At 42.1% G+C, this 27,955-nt stretch overlaps 1 protein-coding gene across 10 annotated transcripts in view; it reads left to right on the forward strand.

Moving 5' to 3' along the window:
• The window catches only part of ARID1B (AT-rich interaction domain 1B), a 490,608-nt gene that overhangs the window by 98,222 nt on the left and 364,431 nt on the right, over positions 1–27,955 (forward strand). For 8 of the 10 annotated variants that reach the window (XM_066596068.1, XM_066596069.1, XM_066596077.1 and 5 more), the window contains exon 3: positions 16,862–17,008. The exons of the other annotated variants lie outside the window; for them this stretch is intronic. In XM_066596068.1, coding sequence (XP_066452165.1) covers positions 16,862–17,008 — 147 coding nt within the window. The remainder of the gene's footprint in view (positions 1–16,861; positions 17,009–27,955) is intronic. 10 annotated transcript variants of the gene reach the window in all.

The following is a 27,955-nucleotide window of genomic DNA, read 5'->3' on the forward strand; positions in this document are numbered from 1 at the left end:
CTGCGTTGTTTTACCGTTCCGGCGATTTGGGTTTCGCCGGGCGGGAAGCCTCAGGATCAGGGGAGGGGGGGAGGGGGGGGAATGAGCATGGCAGAAGAGGGTGGGTGGGACGAAGAGCCAGGATAAAAGCAAAGCATATAGTGCTATAGTTATAAGTCCGGCTGATTCAGTCTCCCGTGTCGCCTCTGGTGTTGTTCCTCCCTTCCTTGTGGGGGTCTTTTCTGCGTCGTCTGGGGCTTTTGCCAGATGTTCCTGGGGGGGGGCAACGTCGGGAGGGCACTTGGTGACGGCCAGTCCGGAAGTCGGACCACTGGGAGTCCTAAGGTGCCTAGGAAATTTGGTAAATCCCCCTAGGCCTCTGAAGGTTGTAGTCTTGCCGTTCTTTGTTGCGTGGAGCTGGAAGGGAAGCCCCAACGGTATGGAATCTCTTTCTTGTAAAAGGGTCAGTAGGGGCCTCAGTGCCCTGCGCAGCTGCAGGGTTCGACGCGAGAGGTCTGGAAGAATCTGGATCGGGGAACCCTTGTAGGTCAAATCTTTGATGTGGCGCATTTTTTGTAGTATCAAGTCTTTGTCCTTGTAAAAATGGATTCGGCAGATCACGTCTCTGGGTCTGCCGGGGTCGGAGGATTTAGGGCCCAGCGATCTATGTATTCTGTCCATTTCCAGGGAAGAGGACTCTGGTCTTTTTAGTATATTATTAAAGAAGGACTGGGCCCAGGTTTCCAATTGAGACGGTTCGATTTCCTCAGTGAGGCCTCTTATTCGCAGATTATTCCTGCGGTGGCGATTTTCCAGGTCGTCTGTGGGTTTGCAGCTCCAGGATCTGTTGGGAATGTTGGTGTAGTTCCTGTTTATGGGATTCGAGGGTTTCAGTGACTTTCTCTTGGGCCTCCTCCACTGCCTCGACGCTCTGGCCTATTTGCCGGATCTCGTGCTGAAGGGAGGCCACGTCTTCCTTGCGGGCTGCTTCTAGTTGTTGGAACAGCGCATCTATATGGTGCTGGGTCGGTAGGGCCTTCAGGTGCTGCTTCCAGTCCCAGTTGTCCGCCGCCGAATGGTGGGGGTTGGGGACTGCGTTCTGGGCCGGTTGTCTGTGGGTAGATGGTTGCCTCTCTATGGCCGGTGTCGTCTTGAGCGTTTGGACAGCGGGTGGTCTTGGGTTTGGTGGCAGGCTGGGGGTCGGTCTGTCTCGGTTGTCTTGGTGCGTTGCTTCTATGTGGCTTTGGAGAGCCCTGGTTAAGTTGGGGCGTTACAGTGCCTGCGTCTGTGGGGTGAGGATTGCTTACGGGGCCCTTATTGGGATCTCTCTGCCCTGGGGGATGATCCGTGGAACTGAATGGAGGTGGGGAGCTGCTCCGTGGCGGGGAGCTGAATGCTGGGGGGGGGGGCTCTCCTGGCAGGGCTCTCCTCTCCTTGTTGCTCTTGGTAACAGGCTGGGGATCTGTCTGTCTCAGTCGCCTTTGTGCAGCACTTCTTTGTGGCTCTGGAGTTTCCTGGTTTGGTTGGGGCGTTACTGTTCCTGCATTGTTGGGGTGAGGGCTGCTTGCGGGGCCCTTATTGGGGTTTCTCTGTCCTGGGAATTGAGCTGGGGGGCTGTATGAAAGCGGGAAGCCACTCCGTGGCGGGGGGCTGTGTGGCGGGGGTGGGGGGGCTCATTTTGCAAGAGAGCTTCTTGCTGTGGGGGTTCTTTAACTCTCTCCGGTCCCTGCGGGTGGTCCTGCTGTATTTATGCCCCCACTTGTGGCTTGCTGCCCATGGGGGGAGTATCTTTCTCCCTCTGTGTCACAAGGGGCCCTTCTGGCAAGCGGGGCTGGAGAGAGACTTTTGTCGCAGGCATCAAGCTCCCTGGCTCTTTGTCCCCTGTCTGTGCAGTGCCGTTTGAGAAAGAGTTGGCTGTGTCTCGGGGGACCTGGGCTCCGGGCTGCCTGTGTCTCCTTGCTCCCCTAGGGATAGTCCCCGGCTCTCACTCACCCCTCCCGCCGCCTCGGGTGCAGGGACTCCGTCCCTGTTCGCCGCTTCACTGTTCCTCTCTGCTGTGCAGCCTCCGGTGAGTTTAACTATTTCTCCTCCCTCCGGCGGCTCTCCGCTGTCCCCTCCCCGCCGACTTTCAGGAGTTCCAGCGTTCATGCTCGGGCTGCCGCTGTCTCGGGCTCCGGATCTCCTCCGTGGTCTCTCCTCAGCTGGTCTTGGTCGGAGTCGGAGCTGGTTTGCCGCCCCGGAGCGGCTGCGGGCGCCATCTTGGGAGCGGTCGCTCGGGTTTCCGCTCCCGCTGATTTCTTCATAAACGCGGTAATGCTCTTTCTATGGTCGTCCGAAGTGGCTTGGGGTGTCCCTCGTCTCTTCCCCCTCGCCATGCTTGCTATTTGCCGGGTCTGGATCGCCGACATGTGGGGTGAATTGGGGCTGGCAGCGGGAGCCGAGCTGGTGTGCTTCTTACTCCTCCATTAGCCGGCCACGCCCCCCTCGAGCATGTTGTATTTTTTGGGTGAGGTTTGACACTTTATAGGTTACTTTTTAAATAATAGGATGGTGATAAACATGCAAGTATGAATCAATTTTGTGGAGTGATTGTTGACATATTTGATTTGTTTTATAAATTAGGAGGAGGAACCTAGACGTGTAAATGGATGCAGATAGCCAGGCAATGGCATTCTATAAAGCTTTAATCTTTTTTGAGTTAAGGAACGGGATGGATCATAAGCTTTTCTCATACCCTGAAAGTAGTTAATATTAGTATTTTTTCACAAAGTATCATTGCAATATATGTATATAGTCTTTCAGCACCCTTTTCTCTTTAGAATCCTAAAATTTTAAAAAAATCTCTGTGTACCATCTGTGTTTAAGCATGGCTTTGGAACTCGTTATGCTTAAATAGAACGGTCAACTGATTTTAATTTGTTTGTCCCGACCTTCCTCCATTTCAGTAAATAAATCAAGAATTTTAAGCACATGTAGTTAGAATCTTGCATATTCATTTTAGTGACCTTTTCAACAATTTAGAGTTTTAATGAAGGTGATTCTTGAATATTGTAGGTCTGTTTTTAACTTTGCTTTATCTGCCGAATATACCATCCTTGATACCTTCATGGAAAGGTATATATTTTTTTTTTCAGTACCTTGTAGAGAAATATTATCAATGGTGATACCTTTCACATACAGTTAAGGAAACCATTGGGAGATACATTTCCTTTTTTTTTTTCTCTTCTTGTTACATGATTTTCTATTTTCAAGAAAGTAACAAACCCCTCTGCCTCTTCAGCCATCAAAATTAATTCTACGTTAGAAGCCTCCTCTCTAATTCTCTTCTCCCTTCATAGGATTCATTCCAGCTTTGTCGCTGGGTAATAGCATCTGAATAAAAATGTTGTAACGGTTTCCATTTTATTAGATTGCATATTAAAGAGCCAGCTGCTCCCCCTTTGTCCTTCCTGAAGTTCACCAATAAATCTGCTTCCCTAGTGCCTAGGAAACCGACGCATCTTCAACTAAGTAGATAGAAGGGCACTTTAACTCAGGGCTCTTATCCATTTTTGACCAAGTCCAAAGACAGCCTGCCTAAGGTCTGTATTAATAAATCTAATAATCAGTTAGCTTTTGATCTTAATACAGAACAAATACATGCATATATACACAAAAAGGTAGTATCTGGGGTTCACATTAGTAAATACACAATGTAAGAAGAAAACTGGCTCATGAGTACTACATTCTATTAACCCCTTAGTGACGGCGCTATCGTAAAACTACGTCCTGCTGTTGCAGGACGTGTATGGAGGGAGGTAGCGGCGCTATCTCCCTCCATACAGAGCGGGCATCAGCTGTTACAGCTGACACCCACGGGCAATAGCCGCGCTCGGCCGATCGCGGCTATTAACCCTTTAAATGCCGCTGTCAATTCTGACAGCGGCATTTAAATCCCCCGCACGGCCCCCCCCCCCCCCCCCCCGCGGTGAGATTGGGGGAGCTGTGCAGGTGTCATGGCAGCCGGGGGCCTAATGAATGGCCTCAGGGCTGCCTTAACAGACTGCCTATCAAGCCATCCACACAGGGTGGCTTAAAAGACTGCCTGTCAAAATGCAGTATGACGTAATGCTATAGCATTACGTCATACTGCAGGAGCGATCAAAGCATCGCATGTTAAAGTCCCCCAGGGGGACTTCAAAGTAAAGTAAAAAAAATAATCAAAGTTTTTTTCATTGTTAATAAAAAAGTTATAAAAGTTTAAATCACCCCCCTTTTGCCATATCTATTATTAAAAAATCTAATTCATAAAATAAAAATATGTATTTGATATCGCCGCGTCCGTAAAAGTCCGATCTATCAAAGTAGTGCATTATTTTTTCTGCATGGTGAACGTTGTCCGAAAAAAAAAAAATAACGCCAGAAATGCATTTTTTTAGTTACCCTGTCTCCCAGAAAAAACGCAATAAAAAGCGATCAAAAAGTTGTATGTATTCCAAATTGATACTATCGGAAACTACAGGACATCCCGCAAAAAATGAGCCTTTGCTCAACTACGTCGACGGAAAAATAGTTATCGCGCGCACAAAATGACCGCAGAAAATAGTTGAAAAAAATTAAATATCTTGAAGAAAAAAAAAATACAAGTACTACAGCAAAAACAATACTATATAAGTTTGGTATCGTAGTAATCGTACTGAGCCATAGAATAAAAATATCAGGTCGTTTTTGTTGCAGTTTGTGCGCCGTAGAAACAGGACGCACCGAAAGATGGTGGAATGTCGTTTTTTTTTCCATTTCTCTCCGCTTAGAATTTTTAAAGTTTTTCAGTAAATTATATGGTACAATAAATAGTGCCATTGAAAAATACAACCCATCCCGCAAAAAACAAGCCCTCATACAGCGACGTCTATGGATAAATAAAGGAGCTACGGTTTTTTAAAAGGGAGTAGGAAAAAACAAATGGAAAAAAGCAAAAAAGCTCCGTCACTAAGGGGTTAAACCCTCTAACAAGTGATAAAAATAGGTCTTCATCAGCAAAAAATGCTAACGAATGTATGTAACCTAGTTTGTTAGGCTGAAAAGACACATGTTCATCCTATAAACCCCCAATGTTGATCCAGAGGAAGGCAAAAAATCCCAATGGAGTAGAAGCCAATTTTTGCCATTTTAAGGGGAAAAAATCCTTCTGTATTCCTGACTATAAATGGATGATACGAGATCTCTGTACTGTCCCTTGATATATCTATACATAGTTATTAGAGAGCCGCCTTGTTACAGTCCCATACTGACCACTGATATATCTATACACAGTTATTAATCGTTTCCTTAACCAAGTAATTCCAGTTTTGATAGCCTCTCTGGGTATTGTAGTCCACCCATTCCATTAATTACTTTAGTTGCCGCCTTTGGACCTGCTTAAGCTCTGATATGTCCTACTTGAGTACCAGTACCTAAAACTGTACACACTATTTCATGTGTGGTCTGACCAGTGACTTGCAAAGGGGATGTGCCCCTCGTTATGTGCCCCTAGACCTCTTTTGATCACCCCCATGATCATATTCTCCTTGGCAGCAGCTTCCTGACACTGGTTGCTCCAGTTGAGCTTACAGTTAACTAAAATCCCTAAGTCCTTTTCCATGTCAGTGTTACCCAGTGGTTTCCCATTTAGTTTGTAATGGTGACATGTATTTCCCTGTCCATGTGCAGAACCTTACATTTGTCAGTATTAAACCTCATTTGCCACTTTCCTGTCCCCAACCTATCCAGATTCTCTTGTAATCACATACTGTCCTCTTGTGTTTAATTATAGTTTTGTATCCTCTGCAAATAATATTTTACTGCACAATCCTTCTACCAGGCTCCCTTTTCTGTGAGTTATGTCTTTGTACATTTTTTTTTCTCCCACCTCGTTTTATTAAAAAGAATAGGCCCCAAAACCGACCCTTGTTGTAGCCCACTAGTAACGGTGACTCGGAGTATGTACAATTTATGACCCCTGTCTGCTTTCTATTACTGACCAGTTACTCACCTGGACCAAGCATTCTCCTTTTCAATAACAACCTCGTATGTGGTATAATATCAAACCCTTTGCAAAAGTCCAGATACACAAGATCCAAATGACTCTCCCCGATCCAGTCTAGAACTTGCCTCCTTCATAGAAGCTGATCAGGTTGGTTTGACAGGAGTGACCGCTTATAAACTCATGCTGATACGGAGTTATACAGCTATTTTACTTGAGGTACTCCAGGATAGCATCTCTTAGAAACCCTTCAACATTTTACCCACAATAGAAGTCTTACTGGCCTCTGGTTTCCAGAATCACCTTTTGACCTGTTGTTTTTTGAATATTGACACCACATTGGCTATGTGCCAATCGAGTGGAACAGATCCTGTCCCTATTGGATACCTAAATAACAATGATTTGTCTATCACATTACTTTATTCACTTTAAATCCTGGTGGTGTATGCCATCTGGACCTCGTGATTTTTGTCTATTTAAATTTTTTTTTTTTTAAGGAGGCTCTGAACTAATTCTTGCATTAGGGCCTCTTTGCACATTGAGTTCAATGAGTCAGTTATCGTGTGTGTGTGGTGTGTGTGTTTTGCGTATGCAAAGAAACGCACCATGCCCTATTTTTGTGCTCTTTTGCACAGCAAAGGCCACATAGAAGTTTATTGGAGGTGCGCAAATACCCAAGGCTAAATGTTGCGCAAAACCTAGGGAAAAAACACAACTGGACCATATTAGACTAATAACCTTTCTGTGGATTAAAAGGCTGTGTCGCGCGCAAGAGCAACTTGACCCTGCGTACACAAAAAGTACCGTACTATGCGCCTCGTAAAACCCCATTCACAGTGCAAATACATTGCGCAGTGGCAAGCATTTTTGCACATGTGATTGTGTGAAGGAAACAGCGGATCTCCATAGGAAGTAATGGGCGGTATTTGCTGAGGATTCGCGGTGCAAACGCCGACCCGGGTGCAGCAGCAAATATCCTGTTTGCAGGAGGCCTTCGAGTACATACCCAGGTCTTGTTCTACAGTCGGTCATGGAACTATATATCTGTCAGCAGAGAATAAAATGTCAAAATACAGGTTGTCAGAAGTTACTGTACATGAGGTTTAAAGTTGAACTGTAGTTCTCTACATTCAATTTATTTTATATTGCTTTTTTTCTTCTCAAATAGAAGTCATTGGAGAATGTATATTAATCAATTTCTTCTTGGCAGCTTCTTGTCCCTGTTAACTACTCATGGTCCACTGAACCTAAAATACATGCCGCATTTTGCACCTAACAGTTATCATAAATGGCACTCACTGAAATGTATGTAACTGCACTATTGGAAATTACTGTGTATAATGGAGAAAGGGATGCATAAGCTTCGCAGCTGCACGTACTGGATGAGTAGTTCCCATGGAGTTCTGTAAGGACCGGACATTTTAATTTTTTTTTCTTTTTCCTATACTGGCATTTGTACCATTTTATAGACTACGACCACCGTAGCTCAATCTCAAAGCCATGGGCATTTATATGTGGTGACTTTGCGTGTGTTTTTTTTTTTTTCCTTGGGAGGTGGAGAGAGGGTTGGAAACGTGGTGGCAGGAAAAAGCACAGAACACCCTGCATGTGAACTTGCCATAATGGGAGTGGTTTTTCCACATTGAGTAAAATTTTTATTAGTGTTTTATTGGCAGATGGTTGTGCCTAATGTTGCAATTTTGTTGGTGGCTTTTTTTTGTGGAAGGGTTTAATTTTATCCCATAAACTGTTCAGTATCTTATTTTAAACCCGTATATACTACTGAGCATTGGTCCATGTGAAACATCATTCACGTGAACAGCCTTATAGACTGAGGCTGTCTGTTATCTGTGGACTACATGATAGGAAACAGCCATGTGAATTGGTCAGATTTGTGGAATTTTATTCTAAATATTGGTAACCTGAGTCTGGCTACCTGAGAGTATGTTCAAACAATCAAGTTTATTATGAAGTTTTTGAAGCCAAAATCAGGTGTGGATGATAAAACAAGAGAAAATATAAAGCAAAGATACTTCTCCTGTTTTGTAATCCACTCTTGGTGTTGGTTTCAAAAATTGCATCAAAAGACCTGAAGAAAACCTACACGTGTGAACGTACACTTGGTGTTACTGGAGCCTTATTCAATCCAGATCTAACTCTGTAATGTGAAGCATAGGTATTGTAGAACCACTAGCACATGGTCTTTGCCCTCGAGGGGGATCTATTGTGGTTCTGCCCCTGATCTGTCTCTAAATTAGCAATTATTTAAAATAAGATGTATAAATTAAGGCGACAAGCAGCTCTGCAGCACCAAGCAGGGTGCAAGATGCTCCTTTTGTTCACTAATAAATGACTGTGTCCTTTCAACAATGTTAAGGTTTTTTATCAGATTTTTTCCTTTTTCCCGATTTTGTCAATTATCCAAGGTCATTGGTGAACTTGCTTTTAAAATATTTTTTCCTTTTTTTATATGTGCAGAAGCTGATTACTGGTTGTTCACATAATTCTCCTTCATGTAACTTGTTAGTAGTTTTTCAAAGCATCCTTCTAAGTTGCCCTCCGTGTATTTCTGCAGCCTGCTAATCACATGGTAATCACAGTTGCTTTTGCAAGTCTTCTATTTTTCAGTCTTTATTGTAACTCCCAAAGCGCTCTCCTTTTAATCTTGCGTTCACCACTCATGTTCAGTCATGAGGTTACAAAGCTGACATTGCTGTCTCAGTAGAGGTTATCTCTTTAGATTCCCTGAAAATTTCCCTTTGGCATTTCCAGTTTGGCATCTGGCTCTCTCCGGGAAAAGGCCGGCAGCCCCTCCTGGCTTTCTTTAAAGAACAGTGCTGCATTCTCCCTCCCACCAGGGGGTGATTTTTTTAGCCTGTTGGGGCTGAGCATTTCAATGGGTCACTGTTGTCCATGTTTTGGTTTCTTAATGCTGAAAGGTTACAATACATTAGTTTATGGCTCTTTTAAAAATATTGTTATATTTTTAGAAGGAAGACTCGCGTAAGCTGTTATATGCCGCAGATGTATCCACTGGAGTACTACTGATCTGACAGCCCTCTAGTTTGTAACCTTATTCATTCCAATGAAGTATAGCAAGCAATAGTGCATCCAACTTGTAAATAAACCTTTTTTTTTTTTGTACAGTGCAGGAAATGCTTACTCTGGATATACAGCTTTCTTAGCATTGTGTCTACTATACATGCTTGCACCACCATGTATATGGTAATAGTTGGTAATATGTTGTATATGGTAATAGTTTATTCTGTATCTAAGCAGTTATGACTTGTCCTCAAATACCGAACACTGATGCAGTAATCAAAGGAAATGGATCATTTTTCATTGGGGCACATTTAGAGGGTTGATAAGAGGTTGTTTCAGGATAGATATTGGTGCCATATTGAGAGGACAGGCCACTAATTTCAAATTGGTTACCTCCACTCTGATTTCTTTTTAAGCTAAGTACATGTCCACTCTAGTCAAAGCCAATCAGATCCAAGAGGAAATGACATGCTGCGATTTGCCGTCCACTAGCAGAGAATCTCTCATTCTCCGCTCGTGGACGGGGGGGGGGGGGGGGGGGGCGCTACGCTTTCCATAGCAACGCTATGGAGAGCGTTCCCCATGGCCGGAGTATCGCCATGGGGAACGCAATGAAAATTCGCCCGTGGACAGGCAGCCTTACTGTACACCACAGCTGATGCTCTTTTCAATGACTGGGATTGAAGATGACTTTCATGGTTGCTTCACACCTCAGATAATGCCTTTTAATAGCTGCCACAGCATCTAAGTGGTAAGATATGGGGTGGGAAACCCCATGTCATCCGATGTGTGGCTCACCAGTGTGATTGCAGGTTGCCAAAGTGAATTGGGGTCTAATGAAAATCCTGTCTGACAGTTTTACTCTGATATGCATAATACATCTGCAGTACAGATGGATTGCAGGGCATTATTTAGGCAATGAAATAACTGTGTAGTAATGTCTTTTAGTAGGACTTTTAGAAAATGTGGAAATTTTTAAATTTTGAGAAACTAGAGGAAAATGTTTTCAGCCCTTAAAAATGCTTTTTTTGAGGAAAATAAAATATCCTGGTTAATCTAACTTGTATTGTTGAAAGCATAACATAGTATAACATTAACATGTAGGGAACACTGTTAAAAAAAAAATATATATATTGTTTTTTTTGTTTTTTTCTTCCCTTATCACCTCATAAGAAAGGGGGGAGGGGGTGTACAAATGTTGCCAATGTAAACTTCAATTTATCCTGAAAACGATAAGCCTTTGTGACACTTAGTTGACCAAACAAAAAAAAGATGACCCAGAATGTGGTGACATAAAAAATATAAAAATCTCCCCATCCAGTGTTTAACACGAAGTATTGCTGTCATGATACTTTTATTTATGCTCTAATGTATCTGTTCCGCTAACGTGTTAATTCAATGATTTAACTGAAGCATTTTCCTCTATTTTCTGTTATATTTATTCTGTATTTGTTGCTTTTATGTCAAGTATGCGGTGCCCTCCATGACACTTAAAACCAGAAGAAAGTATGTAATTGGGGCCTCCAACCAATCTACAATTATACACTGAACGCTGTTAGCTGATAGCGGATGAGGACACCTTTAACTGTCACTGCAATGCCACAGTGTGGAATGTAGAACAAAAATTAGCTTTAATGGAATGACCTGCAGCAAAAAGGTAAATGAGTTCCAGACCCTGAAAAAGGGAAGGAGTGTGCTGCAAACCAGTAATTTCTCGTTGACTCTACGATGCTGAGAGGGGGGGAGGACAAAACACGCGCGCACCATGTTAAAATGCTTTTACTGTGCCTGCCCTTTCTTTCTAGTCAGGTCAAAGCCATTCAATTTATCACTTTCTTCAATAGTGAAAAGATGGCACCATTTCATAGATAATTTACCATTTTCATACAAGAGGCTAAAGTAAGCTTGATGTAGAAGTAGGGAAGAGACCGAATGAAATGGCTTATTAGGAATAAAGGAGGGAAGAAATTTTGCTGGAAAGATTTCACTTGGTTCTTGTGAGGTGACATGACGGCTGTAGAGCAATCATTATAGAAACAACTTTAAGACTGTAGAAGATTCTCACTATTGGGATACCAGTTAACGGCCAGTTTAGGGCTGAATGAAACTCTCTTATTTCGTTACTTATGTTAATTTTGGTGGTTTTGATGCAATATAGGATTCAAAGAAATGCACAAAGGTAGAAGTTTGGGCAGGCGAGAAACCATCGTATTGTCCCATTGTGGAAGCTTTCAAATATAAGACCTCATCTATGCAGTTATTGCTCTTAGTGTAATCTCCAGGGCCGGATTAGGTCCACCATGAGCCCTGGGCTGTATAAAAATTGTAGCCCCACCAGTCTGAAGATTAACATGATCTGATGCTTACTGCATAGATATCGTACCAAATCCAAGCTTACCCTATAAACTATCACACCAAAAGTAATTGGGCGCCTGAGCAAGAATTGGCGGACTTTCACACGTAATGAGAAATCGTTGACCCGAGTGTACAAACAATGACCTAGTTGGCTCGGGCGGCCAGTTTAAATGCAGAGATAATTTTAATTTTTTTTTCTACATGATTGTTCAGTGCGCTGTATCGGTATGGACAATTGGTGTTGGAACCGAACAATTAGCAAATGAGCCAACAATGCTTGCATAAGATGAACTTTAAGCGAATTACCATTCATCCTTCAGTGGTTGGCCCACTATTTTAAGTTACTATACAATAGCATCAGTGTTTAGTTTTGCTCAGATTATTGTTATCTTTAAACTGCCATACTTAGGATCTAGTTCACCTTTTGAAAAGAAAAACTTAATGTAACACCTGATGAAAAATATCTATAGTAAAATATTCAGTTTTAAACCGGGGTAAAAAAATCTTTAATCCATCTTGTCTCAATTTGCCTTTATTCTCATGTGATAAAAATCGTTTGTCACTCAAGCAAAGCCAACAAATGAGCACAAAAACAACATATTCAGGCATTAATGAAAATATGTTTAATGTTCTGTCAGAGTATTACAGTCTATTTAACACTGGTTTAAGTGTTATCCTAACTGCCTAAAATAATACTGTGGAGTCGCTACTGAAATGTGATATATCAATACCAAACATATGGGCACAAGGCAATGAATGAAGTGCATAGCTCAGCCATATGGGTGTTCTTGCATATAAAAATGTCTGTGGCTTTAATGGCAACAGACATTCATTTAACAACTAATAGTCTTTGGGAAACACTCAAATTTCTGCATAAATATGGAAGCGATTAGGATTTCCTAAATGTCTACATGTTGAGATAATTACTGCAGGCTCGACCACAAACCAGATTCAATGGGAAGATAATCTTGATCGTTTTAAGACTATTTATATTGCAGATTGGATGGAAGGGGCTGGTGCTTAAAGTATACATCTAATGTAAATATAGATTTGTTGCTTAGCAACAGAGAGCCGTGGTCTCTCTGAACCGTCACCATAATTGTGAGAAGTGTGTAATATATGCAGTACAGTTGTGTTTTTGTTTTCTCTTGATTATAACCTAAATCGCTGTCTGTACGTACCCAATACCCTGCGCTGGTCCTATAGGAATTACTGAATAGCCTCAGAATTGGTACTAAACCTTTATCTACCCAAGGGAATACACCTTTTCAGGTTACAAAACTCCCTTTTTGTCAACCAGATTGGCATTTTGACTTCCAAACCCCCTTATTAGTTTGGTTCATTGGTTTACTATACAACTTGCCAAATTTTAATGACATTAGATCAGATGTGGCATTTCTAGAGGTTCATCAAGTTGTTACTCTAAAAGTCAATAAACGATTGTGACTCCAACCTATGAACGTGTGCAATAATCGTTAGCTCTAAGTGCAAGCCATTGTGCACTTTTTGTTCGCTTTCTGTTTGTCGCTCGGTTTCAGCCTGCATGAAAATCGCCATCTCTCTCACTTCTCGTTACATCTAATTGCTCCGTGTATACATAGGCATGATGCTGAGCGAGAAGTGAATAATTCTCAGTGATCTGCCTGTCTAAACCTCTTGCACAAGTGCAAACTAGTGGTCACGTTGCTCACTTGTGCGCTCGTTTAGATGAGAATCAGACGTGTAAAAGGAGCATAAGTCTAAGTTTGCTCATAGTGGATTTGTGGCAGAATTTCAGCTGTGGAATTACGCTATGAAATTCCATAACCAAGTACAGTACAATGTAAGTGGGGGTTTAACATACCCCATTCGCTCACAGAGGAAGCACTCCTCAGCATGCTCTGTCAATCAAGCAGGAGCAGGTGAGGTCCTCGGCTGTCAGAAACAGCCGAGGACCCAGAGGAGAAGCGGTTTTCAACCGCTTTGGCTTTCACCTTTTCAGACTACAATAGCGCACAATGACTGCTATGTACTAAAGAGTGAAAGCAGAAGTGTTAGTTCCGCTATGCGTGACTGCCGGGTGCCCTTTGTCACAGTAAAGCTGACCAGATCTGCCAGTGACTGTTACTACAGGGGGATGTTTTTCCCTGCAACTGGGACTTCTCTGGATGCAGCACCTATGGATACCCACAGCTACAGTGTAAAGATTTTGAAGAAAAAAATTACAATGTGAATGATCCCCAGAGGACTTATATGGCATCATGGGGGATACCAAGTGCCTTTCTATAAGGACCCAGTCACACTGGCGTTTTTTTTGACCGATTTGCAGATGCACTTGCCATCTGCGCCTATATATACCCAATGCTTTGCAATGGGATCGGTCACATGTCCGTTTTATATGTGGATGTGCTGAAAATTATATGACTAACTGCGTTCTGAGCAAATCGTTCTTGTATATGCGCTCAATGGGGCCGGCAGCAGCAGCGCCGACCCCATTGAGAACCTATACTAAAGATCGTTCTCCTCTGCCACAGCTGTCACAGCTGTGAGAGAACGATGTTCTCCCATTGAATTCAATGGAGCCGGCAATACAGCTGGCTCCATTGAAAGCAATGTGCTGCTGGCAAGCGCTGTATTAATTTTCGGGGAAGCTGTCATTCAACAATAGCTGAGAGCTGCCTCTGATTGGTCACAGTGCTCAGCCAATCAGAGGCAGCACTCACTCACCCATTCATGAATTCATGAATGTGTGAGTGCTGCCTCTCATTGGCTGAGGACTGTGACCAATCAGAGACAGCCCATTCAGCAGGCGGGGCTTTTAAATCCCCGCCTGCTGAATACTACAGAGAGCAGTTCAGGAAAAGAGTCGGCTGGACGTGGCTGATCTCCAGCAGCTGCAGAAAGGTGTGTGTGTGTGTGTTTACACTTTTTTGGATGGTTTTCAGGGAAGGGCTTATATTTGAAGCCCTTCCCCGAAAATTAATACAGCGCTCGTCGGCAGCCCATTGTTTTCAATGGAGCCGGCTGTGGCAGAGGATAGTGGGCAGCGCCTGTGTGACCGAGCCCTTTGGGCTGAGAAATGCTGCTAGCAGCGTTTTTTTTTTTTTTTTTCTCCAGCCGTGACGCAGGCTTCGGTCACGTGATTTTTATTTATTTTTTTTGTGCGCATCAGTTTTGTGCACAAAAAATCACGCAAAAAAACGCAAATGTGACTGAGCCCTAAAGAAGTGATATTGTAAGCTATGTGTACTAGATTACGGGAGATTAGCCTTTTCATCCAGGAAATGAGTCAGATTGACAGATTTCAAAGCTTTGATCCCAGTGGGCCTTAACCAACCTTGCTGTGAGCTTTGTGTCCTTTAAAATAAACTTGTTCCTCCTGGTCCCCCTCTCCACCATCCGGTATATTTTTGTGCAACCAAGGGAAATGTAATATTTGTAATAAAAGAAATCAATGTTGCATCCATTTTCTTAAGGAAAGGTCTGCACTTGTATATGAAATATTAATTTTGAATAACTGAGGACTGGACCCTACACCCTGATATTAATCACATAAGAATACAGTACTGAAGCACACAATGAAGCGATACCATCTGATTGGATCCTGGTTACTAATAATGCATACACCGTAATCCCAATGTGGCTAAAAATATGGCAAAGGTGACTCTTGCACAAATACCATAGATGTTCACACAAGATCTCTTGTCTTGTGTCCTTATTGAGTCTAGCAGGAGATTTGTCCTCTTGTAGGTCCTCAGGTCTATCCAACTAGCTTCCTTTTATAAGCTATGCTGATGACCACAATTCTACATTAATTTTTATAGAAACTTTGTGTGATCTTGGAGTTAAGAGTTGCCTGCACTTACACTTTGTTCCTGATGGATATGTTTTAGTGCTATTCTGTTTGCCATCTTTACATCTAATCTACTTGCTGACATTGGTAATTCTCGGTTTGCATGGCTTCATAGAAACGCCTTGTGTTAATTACATTCTAGTGGCTTATGCCTTGGTCTGTCCCAGTGATGTAGAGATCAGTTATTCTATCCACAGCTGTAGCCAAGAAAATAAATGCTTTCTTACCTTCTAAGTATTGTGGCATATTTATGGAGGCTCCTAACACCACTCAGGATATTTTTTTTACAATACTTATATTTCTTTTTAACGTTTTACCAATGTTACGGCCTTTGCAGAAATTTCTTTTGTATTAATCCGTTAAAAGCTTGAATGCTGTGCAGTTTAAATATTCCATTTCAGTAGTTGTCAGTCAACCATTGATCCACATTGTGCGGTCACCCACATGACATCCACCCAATTATAGTTTTAAAATGGGAAGAGAAATTGACATTATACTAAGCGTGCAACATTTAGGTGTATGTTCTTGAGATTTGATTTCTTTAGTCTATTTTACAAATGTATTGTGAGGTGCTCCTCGAGCACTGTACACCTTCATATGCCTTTTTTTAAAAACATTTTCTTCTTTTACCCAAAATACCCTGTAGATAACAAAAGACCATTTAACAATTTTAGTATTTAATTATTGATATTTAAATAAATATGAATTAAAGATCTGTATCCATGCAGAATACCAATGTACCAGAGAGTCAACATAAGGAACGTTTCACACGAGACCACATGTTCCCATAATACGCCCTCCTACGGCATATTCAGCACCAAAATTCATACTGCTAATCTGTGGATTTTGATGTGGAATTAAAAATGGCAAAATTCTGGCAGCAATTTTGCATCAAAATCCCCTCTTAGCTGTGCAGATTTTGGCGCAGATTTCTGGGATGACCTATTCTGCAACATAGTATGTTAGGCTGAATGAAGACAATGTCCATCTAGTTCAGCCTGTTTAAACCTCCCCCTTGTTGATCCAGAGGAAGGAAGGATGGAAGGCTGAGTCAACCTTGAGCTGGCTAGCTGAATCAGCGGGGATTGAACTTGCAACCTTCAGGTCATAGGCTGTATGTTGTTCTATGCAGTTCTAAGAGCTAAAAAACTGATCTAGTAAATTGCCTATGGATTTATGTCGAGATACAAAAAAATTGAAAACCAGACAGAATGGAGGAGTTTTTTTTTTTTTTATGCACTGCATGCAATAGGGAATGGAAACAGAAGCTAAAAAATGGATCTGAGAAAAACTAGTCATAATGGATAAAGAAACTGATGCAAACTGAATCTAACTCTCCACGTTTTTTTGCCGGATCCGTCAAAATACTGGATCTGTTCGCTTCAGCTTGTATCGGGTAGCTATGTCTTTTTGAATCTTGAAAAGAGGAAAACAACCAAACTGGTCCCTTACATGGATAAAACGCAGGTGTGAACATGGCTCATTCACAGGTATGTGTCGCAAGAATTTGGTATTGCATAAACATTGATACCTTATAAAATGCCACAGAATGCAAATGAACATCTTCTGCACAAACTCTAGTCTGAATGAGCCTTAATGGTCAGAGTCCATCTAACATGACTCATATATACTTTGCTTGGCTCTTCTAACAGATGCCGCCTCAGTATGGTCAGCAAGGTGTAAGTGGCTACTGCCAACAAGGCCAACAGCCATATTACAACCAGCAGTCACAGCCTCCGTATCCACAGTCCCAGGGTCAGTATATGTTGCAGAATCCGCAGCGGTACCAGTCCCAGCAGGTAAGTACAACAACAGCTGCCTTTTTCTTCCCCGATTTTGCTGTTTGAAGTTTTAATAAGAGTAAAACTCTAGAAATGATGGGATTACCTCCATTATAATTCTGGTGTATGGACTAGTATCCCTTTACAGAGCAACAAGTCTTACAGCTAGCCCTAATACATTGTGATAGTGATTTAATGGTTTGTCATCCTTGCTCCTCAGTCAGACTGACCTTCCACCTGTCACACATTTCATCAGATTTCCTGCTGCAGAATACAGTGTCAAGTTGTTTGCCATCACTTTATGAACAGAAAAGTGTTAGAATTTGATTCATTCAGGTTTTCACTTGGTGCGACCTGAAACTCCTAAACGCAATTCTAATTTTTGCCTAGGTTAAAAGAGGCTTGGCTTTAACTCAACGTACCTAATGGATCTGAAACAAAATCTGACCAAAAAGGGGGACATGTGTTTTTTATTTTCTAGAAACCGTGCCTTTCTTGATCATGGACAATGTCTGGAATTACAGCTCATAGTCCTTCAACTGAGTGAGGCCCAGCTCCTTCACCAAGCACGGGGCATGGCCGAGAATGGCTCGGTTTTGGGAAAGTCCTTTCTATCAATAAACCAGGGCATTAGTCGGTTGCTGGCACTGTTCAGGTCTTCAGTATTGGAGAGTACATATTTGACAATAGTGGTCTTCAGTAGACAACCATCTTTCGAGTGTAATGTGCACATGGGTCTTGATGATCACAATGTATACATGCTGAGTGTGGTTTTATGAAGGTTTTTGACTTAATTAAAAATTTCTATATGGATGCATTCTCTTTACAGTTCTTTCTTTTAGCTGCTGAAGTAAAATGCAGGTTGAGAGGTTGAAAGACTCTCTGCAGCAAGATGATCAGTTTTTAGGAAGTTCAATGAGAGTTAATATGCAATGTCAGGGTGTTTGAGCTCTCCGTGACATGAGGTAGCATCTGTCAGCTCTTGTTCATTTCGGTTCTCGTCTGCTGTAAGTGAAAAAGCCGACCAGCTACATTCTTTATATTCATTGTGTGATCTTCCTTTTAGTTTTACAAGGGATGGTTTTACGTTTTAGAAAGTGTGGTCTTGAAATTACCTAAACAGGACATTAGCTCTTAAGGTGATTTGCCTTCCCCTTTTAATAAGTATATATATTTTTGTTGATCTGTAACAAATTTATGGCATTGTACAGAAAAATGTTATCTTTGACACTTGTTCCCGTAACTTAAAGGAGCTTGTTGGGGGATCAGAAAACTGGGTCTATAATGTTATGTCTGTCCAGAAGTTCTGTCTGGTATTACATCTCACCCCCATTCAAGTGAATACAGCTGGACTGCAATACTAAGCACAACCTATGGACAGATGTGGTGCAATTTCTGCAAAAATAGCAGATATTCCCCCCCCCCCCCACCCCACCCCTAGTCCTTGAAAAACCCATTTAAGTGGATCTTGCTCTAGAATAGCCTTACAACTCCCAAACATTAATGCCACTTCGCTGAAAACTCTATTTGGCAAATGCCGGTATGTTTTTCTTTGTTGACGGAAGTCCATGAAGCTCTTAAATGATTTTGCTCAGAAATGGACATGAACCTAAGATTTCTCAGCCAAAATTGCTAACTTGTACATATCCACTACCCTTAACCCTAAATGGTAAAAACGGGCATTTGTTATTAGTACACTAAATGGGGAAGTAAGTCCTAAGAAGTAGATGGATAAAACCAAGCATCACACCTGCGTCACGTGTTCCTTCAAGCTATAAGCTGGTAAATGCTGAATGGAACAGTCAATGGTCCACAGAACTGGAGCCTTCCAATTCAGCACTGATTGCATAATACAAAAGTGTGTGGTAAAGATCTCTACCCATAAAGAGAGGGCTAGACAGAAACTTCCATTTTTGTGGTTATTTTTCGTTGCCACAGGTCAGCAGTGCAGAAACCTAAAATGGTGAATAGTTAGGGCCCATTTACACAGGACAAGTGTTAGGCAAACGATGCCCAACACTCATCCCTGTATCCCCGTGCTCCTGCACGGGAGCTAGCAGAGCAGGCTCACACATGGAGCGGCCAGCAGGGGGGCGGGGCAGTGCTGGAGCTTTCTCTCCTCTTGCTCCCCCGCCCCACTCTATTGAGATAACACAGCAGCTGTTTGCTACTAAACGGCCGCTGTTTAAACAGAACGATGAGCTTCATCGCTCATCTTTTATGATGTTGCTGTTGCCTATAGCAACCAATCACAGTGCAGCTTTTATTTAACCTCAGCAGTAAGAGGATCAAAAGCTGTTGCCCATAGCAACCAATGACAGCACAGCTTTTATTTCACCTCAGAATAACAAATGAAAGCTGAGCTATGATTAGTTGCTGTTGGCAACAAAAGAATGCACAATTTTACTCAAAACGGACCAGAACTGGGGATTTGTATACGACACAAACAAGCATATTTTGTGTTTTAGATAGAAGTAGCTTTCATTTTATCTCAGAACTGAGGATTAAAAATTGTTGCCTACAGCAACCAATTACAGCACAGCTTTTATTTTACCTCAGCAGTATAATATATGGCTAATACATTCACATAGCATTAATCAGAATCGGCATAGGTGTGCTTCCACATATTTATGCGTACGTTCTGATATCCTCTTTTCTTAAGAAAAATGTCATGTTTTGTATTGCACATGTTCTGTATCTGATACTGTGTGTATATGTACATACATACATACATACATACATACATACATACATACTGAGCTCATTGTTGTGGCTCACTTTATATATTCCAGGACTGCTATTGATGAAATCGACGTGCAACGCATGGGTATATTTTCTTGTAATAGTATTAACTTTAGACTGGTCAGTCTAAAATGTGTCAAACCTATCAGTGCCTCCATTTGGTGCATTCTTATACTTTTGTCTAACTTAATACCACCAACTGGTTGGCTTAATTTTGCTCAAACTTTGACACATGATCATATTTGAGCCACACTCCCTTTACTGCTCAACTGCACTTGTTGAGAGAAGTGGTTATTTGGTACTTTGTTTTAGAAATGGGTCTAAAACTTGGATGCGTAATTGTGTACCAGAAATGTGCAGAAGTTTTACAGCCAGTTCTAGGCGCAAACTCATTAGAAATGTGCCTCACAAGGTTTAAAGAATCCCAGTTAATGCCCACTTTTTAAATGATCGTGCCTGCAAACGTAGTTATTTTTACATATTGTAGTTTTTTGTTAAAATATCCTTGTGTGGCGCAGAGTGTAAGCTCTCGCCTATGACCTGAAGGTTGCAAGTTCAATCCCTGTGTGATTCAGGTAGCCGGCTCAAGGTTGACTCAGCCTTCCATCCTTCCGAGGTCTGTAAAATGAGAACCCAGCTTGGTGGGGGGTAATAAATAATAATTAACTGAAAGCGCTGCGAAATATGTTGGCGTTATACAAATAACAAGATTTAATTTAATTTTTTTTAAATATCGGAAGGGAAAAAAGCCCTAACTGACTTTCCAATAAGAAAAATTTAGTTAAAGGTTTGTAATACCTATGTATCTAAAAAATACTAAACCATTTCATGGTTGACAAATTTTCAGGTAAGATAATCGCGGTGAGGCTGGATTCCTAGTTTAACATTTAGGTTTAGGATTTTTCGGCAGGTACCAGCACCGCTAAGTATTAATGCTGTTTCTTAATTTGGCAAATCATGATGACATATTGCGACAAGTTCCCAAAACGACATTTGTACATGAATACACTCATCAACATTAAAATTGCAACACTAAGAAGCAAAAAGTCAGAGGGTTATGAAAATCGAGGAAGTTGAAGGTGTCGCTAAAATAAGCAAATGATTTTTCAAGCACCTAGCTCTAATCTGTGGCATGTGGGAGGGGCTTCAATGGTATCAAAGCCAAATCGAAAGTGCTTTTTTTTTAAATTCCCCCCCCCCCCCCCTTCAGCCATGTGACGCCCCACAAATTGGTTAAAGTCTTGTACTATGATCATATGATGCCTCCTGTTCGTCAACATGCTAGTTATCGCTACTTGTAAGGATTCTATCCTTCTCTTTTTGACCATTTGCATGCTAACCTCTCGGCCTACACGTGTAGGCGGAGATGTTAGCACTGTTCAACATTGTGTTCCTCTGTGGTTGGAAAATAAACCACTCAAATCAGATGTGTCATCTTTTCCATTGACAGATGTTGCACTGGCTTCACACCACCGCGCTCTAAGGCTAGCATGGTGAAGAGCAAGACGGTAATGGAGGCTTACATGTAGCTCTGTCGTTGAAGAGTCCTGCTTCTGTCTCTACCATGTCCTGCAGCATCTCCAGACTTGTTTCATGTTGAGCACATAGGGGACATCATTGGTTGGCAATGGTAAAGAGAGCCGCCAGCAGCACATCTAGAGGATTTGCTTGCCCGAGTGCACCAAGTGTGGCAAAACATTCTTCAGACAACCATTAAAAAAACTTTTTGATAGCATGCCAAGCATGTAACTATTTGCGTGGCGTGGTCATTATCAATACCGACTAAATCGAGGTGGTTCTTGAATAACGTTTCTATGTTTTTCATTTGCATATCGTTAACATGTCTGTCGATTCTGCAATTTCCATAATTGCACAAATTTTCCTTCTTGGTGTAATTTCAATGTTGAGTGTATAATTGTCTTGAAAATTTCTAATGTGCCCTCTGTGGGACATAGAAATAATGATGGTGAAAGCTGATGTCTCTTTGCAACATATTGTATACAACTCTCAAAGCTTTTTATTTTCTTTCCATTTGAGGCTGGGTTTACACGGAGCGGATTTTCCGCGAAAATTCCGTGCGGAATTTCGCCGCGGCAAATCCGCATGCGGCCGCTAATCCCGGGATTAACCAGCTAAGTGGATGAGATTTCTCAGAAATCTCGTCCACACGGGACGGCAAATCCGCTGCGGCTTATCTGGCAGAAACCGCCACTGCGGCTTTGCCGACTGCAGCATGTCAATTCTTTTTTTCTTTTCGCTGCGGCTTCGCTCTCCTCTATATGGGAGCGCCGGCTGCAGCGGAAGAGCGAGTGGCCGGGCCGCTTCAAAGCCGCCGCGGGTTTTTCCACGACGGTTTTCCCGGCGGAAATCTCGCGGTTTTTGCTCCGGCCAAACCGCGGGATTTGCGTCGGGAATCCGCCCTGTGGGAACTCAGCCTAAGGCTGTTGTAGTTTTCGTACAGCATTTTCCACTAAGAGGCAAAATGTTAGACACAACATGTTTCATGCAGTATGTTTTTTGGTTTTTTTTTCATGGATGAATCTATAGATTACACATCCTACTTCAGTGCATGCATCCCATAACATGTGAATAAAACCTAAGTTCATTTCACTGCAGTGTATTATGCCTCTAGGTGTTGTACTAATAGCTTCAAATCAACGTGAGGCCCCGTACTGCAACTGCAACCTACCGTCAGCCTGTAGTCACATTGTAAGATGCTGATGGACTTCCCTCTGCAAAATCTATTAATGCTGCGGTCATGATTAATCATGGCATCTAAGTGGTTAAATAGTCAGCATTGGAGTCACTCCAATCTTTGCTATGGCAGTAGGGTGTCAGCGTTCTGGTCCAACACCCTCCTCCACCCTCCACGATTGGCATGTTAGTGTATGGTATAGTGCTGGAAGGGGTTAAAGGTGTTTCCTGGATTAGAAAAACAAAGCTAGTGTCTTCCAAAAAAACAGCATCACAGCTGTCCATGAGTTGTCTGTTTCAGCTTGGGTCCATTGGAATGAATGGGTATAAGATGAAAAAACCAGACACAACACATGGATATATATGGTGCTGCTTTAAGAAGAAAGTCATGTTTTTCTAATCATGAATGGCACCTTTTACACAGGTGGAATAATTCTCCTGGGATGCAGCTGAATTTGCTGCTGCAGAATTCCACACCAAAATCCGCAGGGCTGATTTTGGATTTTGATTGAAAATTGTTTAAATCAGTCTGCAATTTTGCTTCTACATCAGGCTAGGCATATTTTGGTGTGGAATTTACCATGACTTGCGGTTTGGAATATTCTGCCCATGTGAAGTGTCCCTGTTCATGGTGCCTTAATCACAGGTGGCAAGAACCTGGGACGAGTGTGCCCATTCCCCCTATGTAGGTGGTGGTCTGAACCTGTGGCATCTCAGAATAAACACATTTTGAAGGTTAGCTCGGAGTTGAGCTCTGAGTCAGGATGGTGGGTCATGCTGCTGGCCTCTCTCCACCCCCATCATGCAGATGACTGCTCTCTTCCTACACACAAGGAGAGCTGTCGCTCTCCTCAGAGCTCAGCTCTGGTTCAAATATTAAAGTGTGCGTATTCTGAAGCGTTACGGTGTTTCAGAATTATTCGCATGCCACCAGTGGTTCGGGCAACATCAACCTGGTGACAGACTGCTTGACTTGGAGTGATGAAGGAACCTTTTCTGAAGAGTGTTGATCCAGGGATTACTCTGACTACCACTATGGAGTCGAAGGAATTTTTTCGCCCAGGGTGGGGTAAATTGGCTTCTGCCTCATTGGAGTTTTTTGCTTTCCTCTGGATCAACACGGGGGGACAGAATCAAGCTGAAATGGATGGACAATTGTCTTTTTTTCCAGCCTAGCATACTATGTAGAATCCCTTTTAAATAATGGTAGAAGCATAAAATTAATCAATTATAATAGTGGTATTCGACCTGGTAATTATAGATGACAACTTTGGTAACCTTGTCAATAAATGTAATGAATGCTAGCACTACTGGTCGGCATTGGAGTGTATTTCAGTGTGTTTAGGTATACATGTAACAAGTCTAGCAGAGTTTTCCTGGATTTGGAGTATATGAAAATGCTCTAAGTATTTGCTTCAACACGGAAAGTTATATAGGTGTCTATGAAGATATGTACAGGTATAGTTCTCAATTATCTATGTTATATACAGATATTTTGATTGATTTTACATACGCAATTTTCATGCACAATTTCTGTGTTGTAAGATGCACAGAAATCATACGTGAAAAGAACACCTGTAATTTAAATGGCTGTATTTTACATGAGCGATTTTTCTCACGGCCAAGGTGCGAGATAAGATGAAAGCTTATCCCATTTTTGGAGAATATTGCCAATTTGTTATAGAACCAAAAACATTGCATTGCACTTGTAACTAAATGCAATGTGTGTGGTGCAATCCATATATAATAAATATAATATATATAATTTTTTTTTTTAAAGTATTGACATGTGTGACTTTCACTCCGGTGCAAAGTGCATGTGCAGTGATGATACATTTTTCTCGCATTGCACTCACACAGAAACACACATTTGCAATTGCGATATCAGTTTCCTGGACCAATATTGCACTGGCCTGTGCAGATCACCCCCCACTTAGAATAGTTAGATCTTAATTCTACCAAAACTATGAATTTTGTATTTTGCATCAATATTTGTTAAACCAGAAATGTGTCCTAAAGACAGAAGTCATATTATGGGAAGATTTATACTTGTCCCTTTCTTTGCATCCATTCCTGATTTTGGCTTCAAAAATACTTATGCAAAATAGTTATCAAATCTCTATTGTCTGAATGAGGCCTGAAAGATAAGTGAGCTACAGAAATGTATACAATAACTGTATGCAATCTCCAGTCTCCAGCCCCTCTCTTCTCTTCTAAACACAAATCTAAGCTGACAGCTTTACCACCAAATTAAATAAACTTAAGTCAAAGGAGGATGCTTCGCGAGTGGTGGAGAGAGCCAAGATAAAGGCTCTGTTCACATCCGAATTTGTCTTTTCTGTTGTTCAGTTCATTCATCTCGTATGAATGAAAATAACGGAAGTGCCAACCATATCCAGCACTATACTGGCACTACTAACCCACGATAGACCCCATTGACTATAATGTGATCTGTTGGCTTTACTGGACAAAATAGTACAGCATGATGCGCTATCTTGCCTGCGTTTTGTGATGCAAATGTGAACAGCAAATATTGCAAATTGAGCCGTTGGTGAGCTCATCTGAGGAATGAACAGTATCAAGAAGCGCATTGTATTTCCTAAAATACAATGCAGTAAAAGTGTCTTTGAATGTGTCCATCGATACTTGTCCTTGCTTGCAAGATACTTAAAACATATCTTATAGTGAAGGGGGCCTTGATGTCAACTTCTGTGTTGATGTGATTGGACATATGACAATGTACACCTGTGGTTTTGGGAAAACTGTCACAAATCTCCCTTTACTATTTAATAGTATAAGGGATTAATTTAAAAATGAGAAGCAATGACGTTCAATTGTCTTTTATAAACCTTGCATATCCAGTGGAGCTTCTGATTTTAATTTAATCATAATTGTCCACATGCATATATGGTCATAAACACATACAGATATTTCACTTGGGCTGGCTGCACACGATCGGGTCAGATTCCGTACGTGGGAGTCCACAGCGGAATCCAACATGGTGCCCAGCCGACATCTGCGTGTACCTGTCTTCTTCATTTCTGTACTGCGGATGGTCCACACGGCGAGCCACTGGACATGTACAGTACAGTGTTTTGTTTTTTTCCCCCCCCTTCTTTAGGCCGCCTGCAGACGAGCGGGTCGGATCCGGCAGCGAGAATTCTCGCCGCGGGACCCGACCCCAGCGCCTGCAGGGAGCAGCGCGTACTCACCCGTGCCCAGTGCCCCGGCTCTTTCATGTGCGAGCCCCGCACAAAAATAGGACATGCCGCGGTTTGTTTGCCGCGCGAGGTTTCGCGCGGCCAAACCGCGGACGTCTGCATAGGAGTGCGTATTGTAATGCACTCCTATGCAGGCTTTCAGTGGCGGAAATCCCGCTGCGGGATTTCCGCCCGTGTGCAGGCGGCCTAAATCCCTGCTTTTCCTGTGCTGTTGCTAGGTGCTGATGCAGGTACCTGTGACCTTTTCACATCATTGCGGTAGGGCCGTGGTTCGGACGGCTTCCATTGAGTTCAATGGAAGGCGTCCGTGCTGAATCAGTTTAAAAGTAGAGCATGCTGCTATTTGTTATTTATTTTATTCCCTTATTCCCTCCGCGAGCGGAAAGTTGCAATTGTATTTCAACTCGTGTGCAGTGAAGTGTTTTTCCATAGCATGTTATGGCCGGTATTTGCTGTGGAATCCGGAGGCAGGCGTATTCCACAATGCAGCCGGCCATAACGATTATTTCATAAGATCATCTGTGTACTGGGGCAGATTTACAATATTGCCTAATATTTACACAACGCAAACTTGGATTAGAGTGTTGACAATTGCTAGATTTTTGTGACACAACTTTTGATTCATGGTGTCACATATAGGAGGATATATATATTGAATAAAAAAGTTACAAAAATAAGTTAAATTACAGAATAAAAAAAAAAATACGTAAAGAAAATGACCCATCACCGACGCTAACCAAAAGTCGCCATATGCACCCTGTAATCCGACTGTACAAAGAGAAAATCAGGAACTCATTCCTGTACTTTGTTTTTAAAATTAGCATATTTACACTAAAAATAACCTTTTTTTTTTCTTTTAGCTTTTTACCCCTAATAAAGCTAAAAAATTAAAAAGGTCAGTAAAAAAATAAATAAAAACAAAATAGCCCTATTTGTCACGGAAAAAAAACTGCCGCAAAAATAATTGATAGCTGAAGAAAAAAAAGCAGTAAAATCCCTAAAAAGTGTCTGTCCTTAAGTCAAGCATTCTGTGCTGATTTCTAAATCTATATTTTATAGACAATCAAGCTTGTTTTCCAATGTGAAGCTCCCAAACCTGGCATAAACAGTTAAAGGGGTTGTCCCGCGCCGAAACGGGTTTTTTTTTTTTTCAAACCCCCCCCCCCCCCCCCCGTTCGGCGCGAGACAACCCCGATGCAGGGAAGTAAAGAAAGTTTACCGGAGCGCTTACCTTAATCCCCGCGCTCCGGTGACTTCAATACTTACCGCTGAAGATGGCCGCCGGGATCCTCTGTCTTTGTGGACCGCAGCTCTTCTGTGCGGTCCACTGCCGATTCCAGCCTCCTGATTGGCTGGAATCGGCACGTGACGGGGCGGAGCTACACGGAGCCGCTCTCTGGCACGAGCGGCTCCATAGAAGACTGCTGAAGACCCGGACTGCGCAAGCGCGGCTAATTTGGCCATCGGAGGCCAAAAATTAGTCGGCACCATGGAGACGAGGACGCTAGCAACGGAGCAGGTAAGTAAAAAACTTTTTATAACTTCTGTATGGCTCATAATTAATGCACAATGTATATTACAAAGTGCATTAATATGGCCATACAGAAGTGTATAGACCCACTTGCTGCCTCGGGACAACCCCTTTAAATTATGAATATCAAAATCAATTGTATTGCTGTAATTTTATATTTAATTGTACAAAGATGCTTACCATTTAATTAGTAAAGCTTTGCAGGTCTGAAGTAGCCAAATCTCGAAAGTGTCAGGAAAAACCGCCATTGTACCAGGCCTTGAGCCTCCATGTATCCAGTTTGCATTATTTTGTTTTGTAGGTTTCTCAAGTGTTTCTTACCATTTAAATCACAGAAGGTTAATTAAAACTGCGCCAAACTCTGCATTTACCAGGGAATATTAACCTCACCAAGCTCGTGTTAAATCACTGAAGTGATAGAATTGCATTTACTTGATACGATTTTACTGCAAGAGCAAAGACAAGGCCATTTATAGTTCAGTGCCATTAATTGCTTAGCATTTAGATATTAGCACAGGAGTCTATTAATTAACTTGATAATAAAACTATTGGAATGTAGGCCGGTGAAATGATTTGGTTTTAGTGGACCCATGGAGTTTGCCAGTGAGAGCGGAATAGATTTTCCCTTTCCCTCCTGATCATAAACACTTAAAACACATTTTTTCTTAAATGAGCGCTGCTTGCGGGGTTGGATGGGACCCGAGTGACATCCTTCTGCTTTGTGTTAGCACTGCATGTTTAGTGCAATATACCAATCTGATGGCTCTTTGGCTCTTA

Source organism: Eleutherodactylus coqui, chromosome 3 (assembly GCF_035609145.1).
Source record: "Eleutherodactylus coqui strain aEleCoq1 chromosome 3, aEleCoq1.hap1, whole genome shotgun sequence".
In the NCBI taxonomy this organism is placed as follows: Eukaryota; Metazoa; Chordata; class Amphibia; order Anura; family Eleutherodactylidae; genus Eleutherodactylus; species Eleutherodactylus coqui.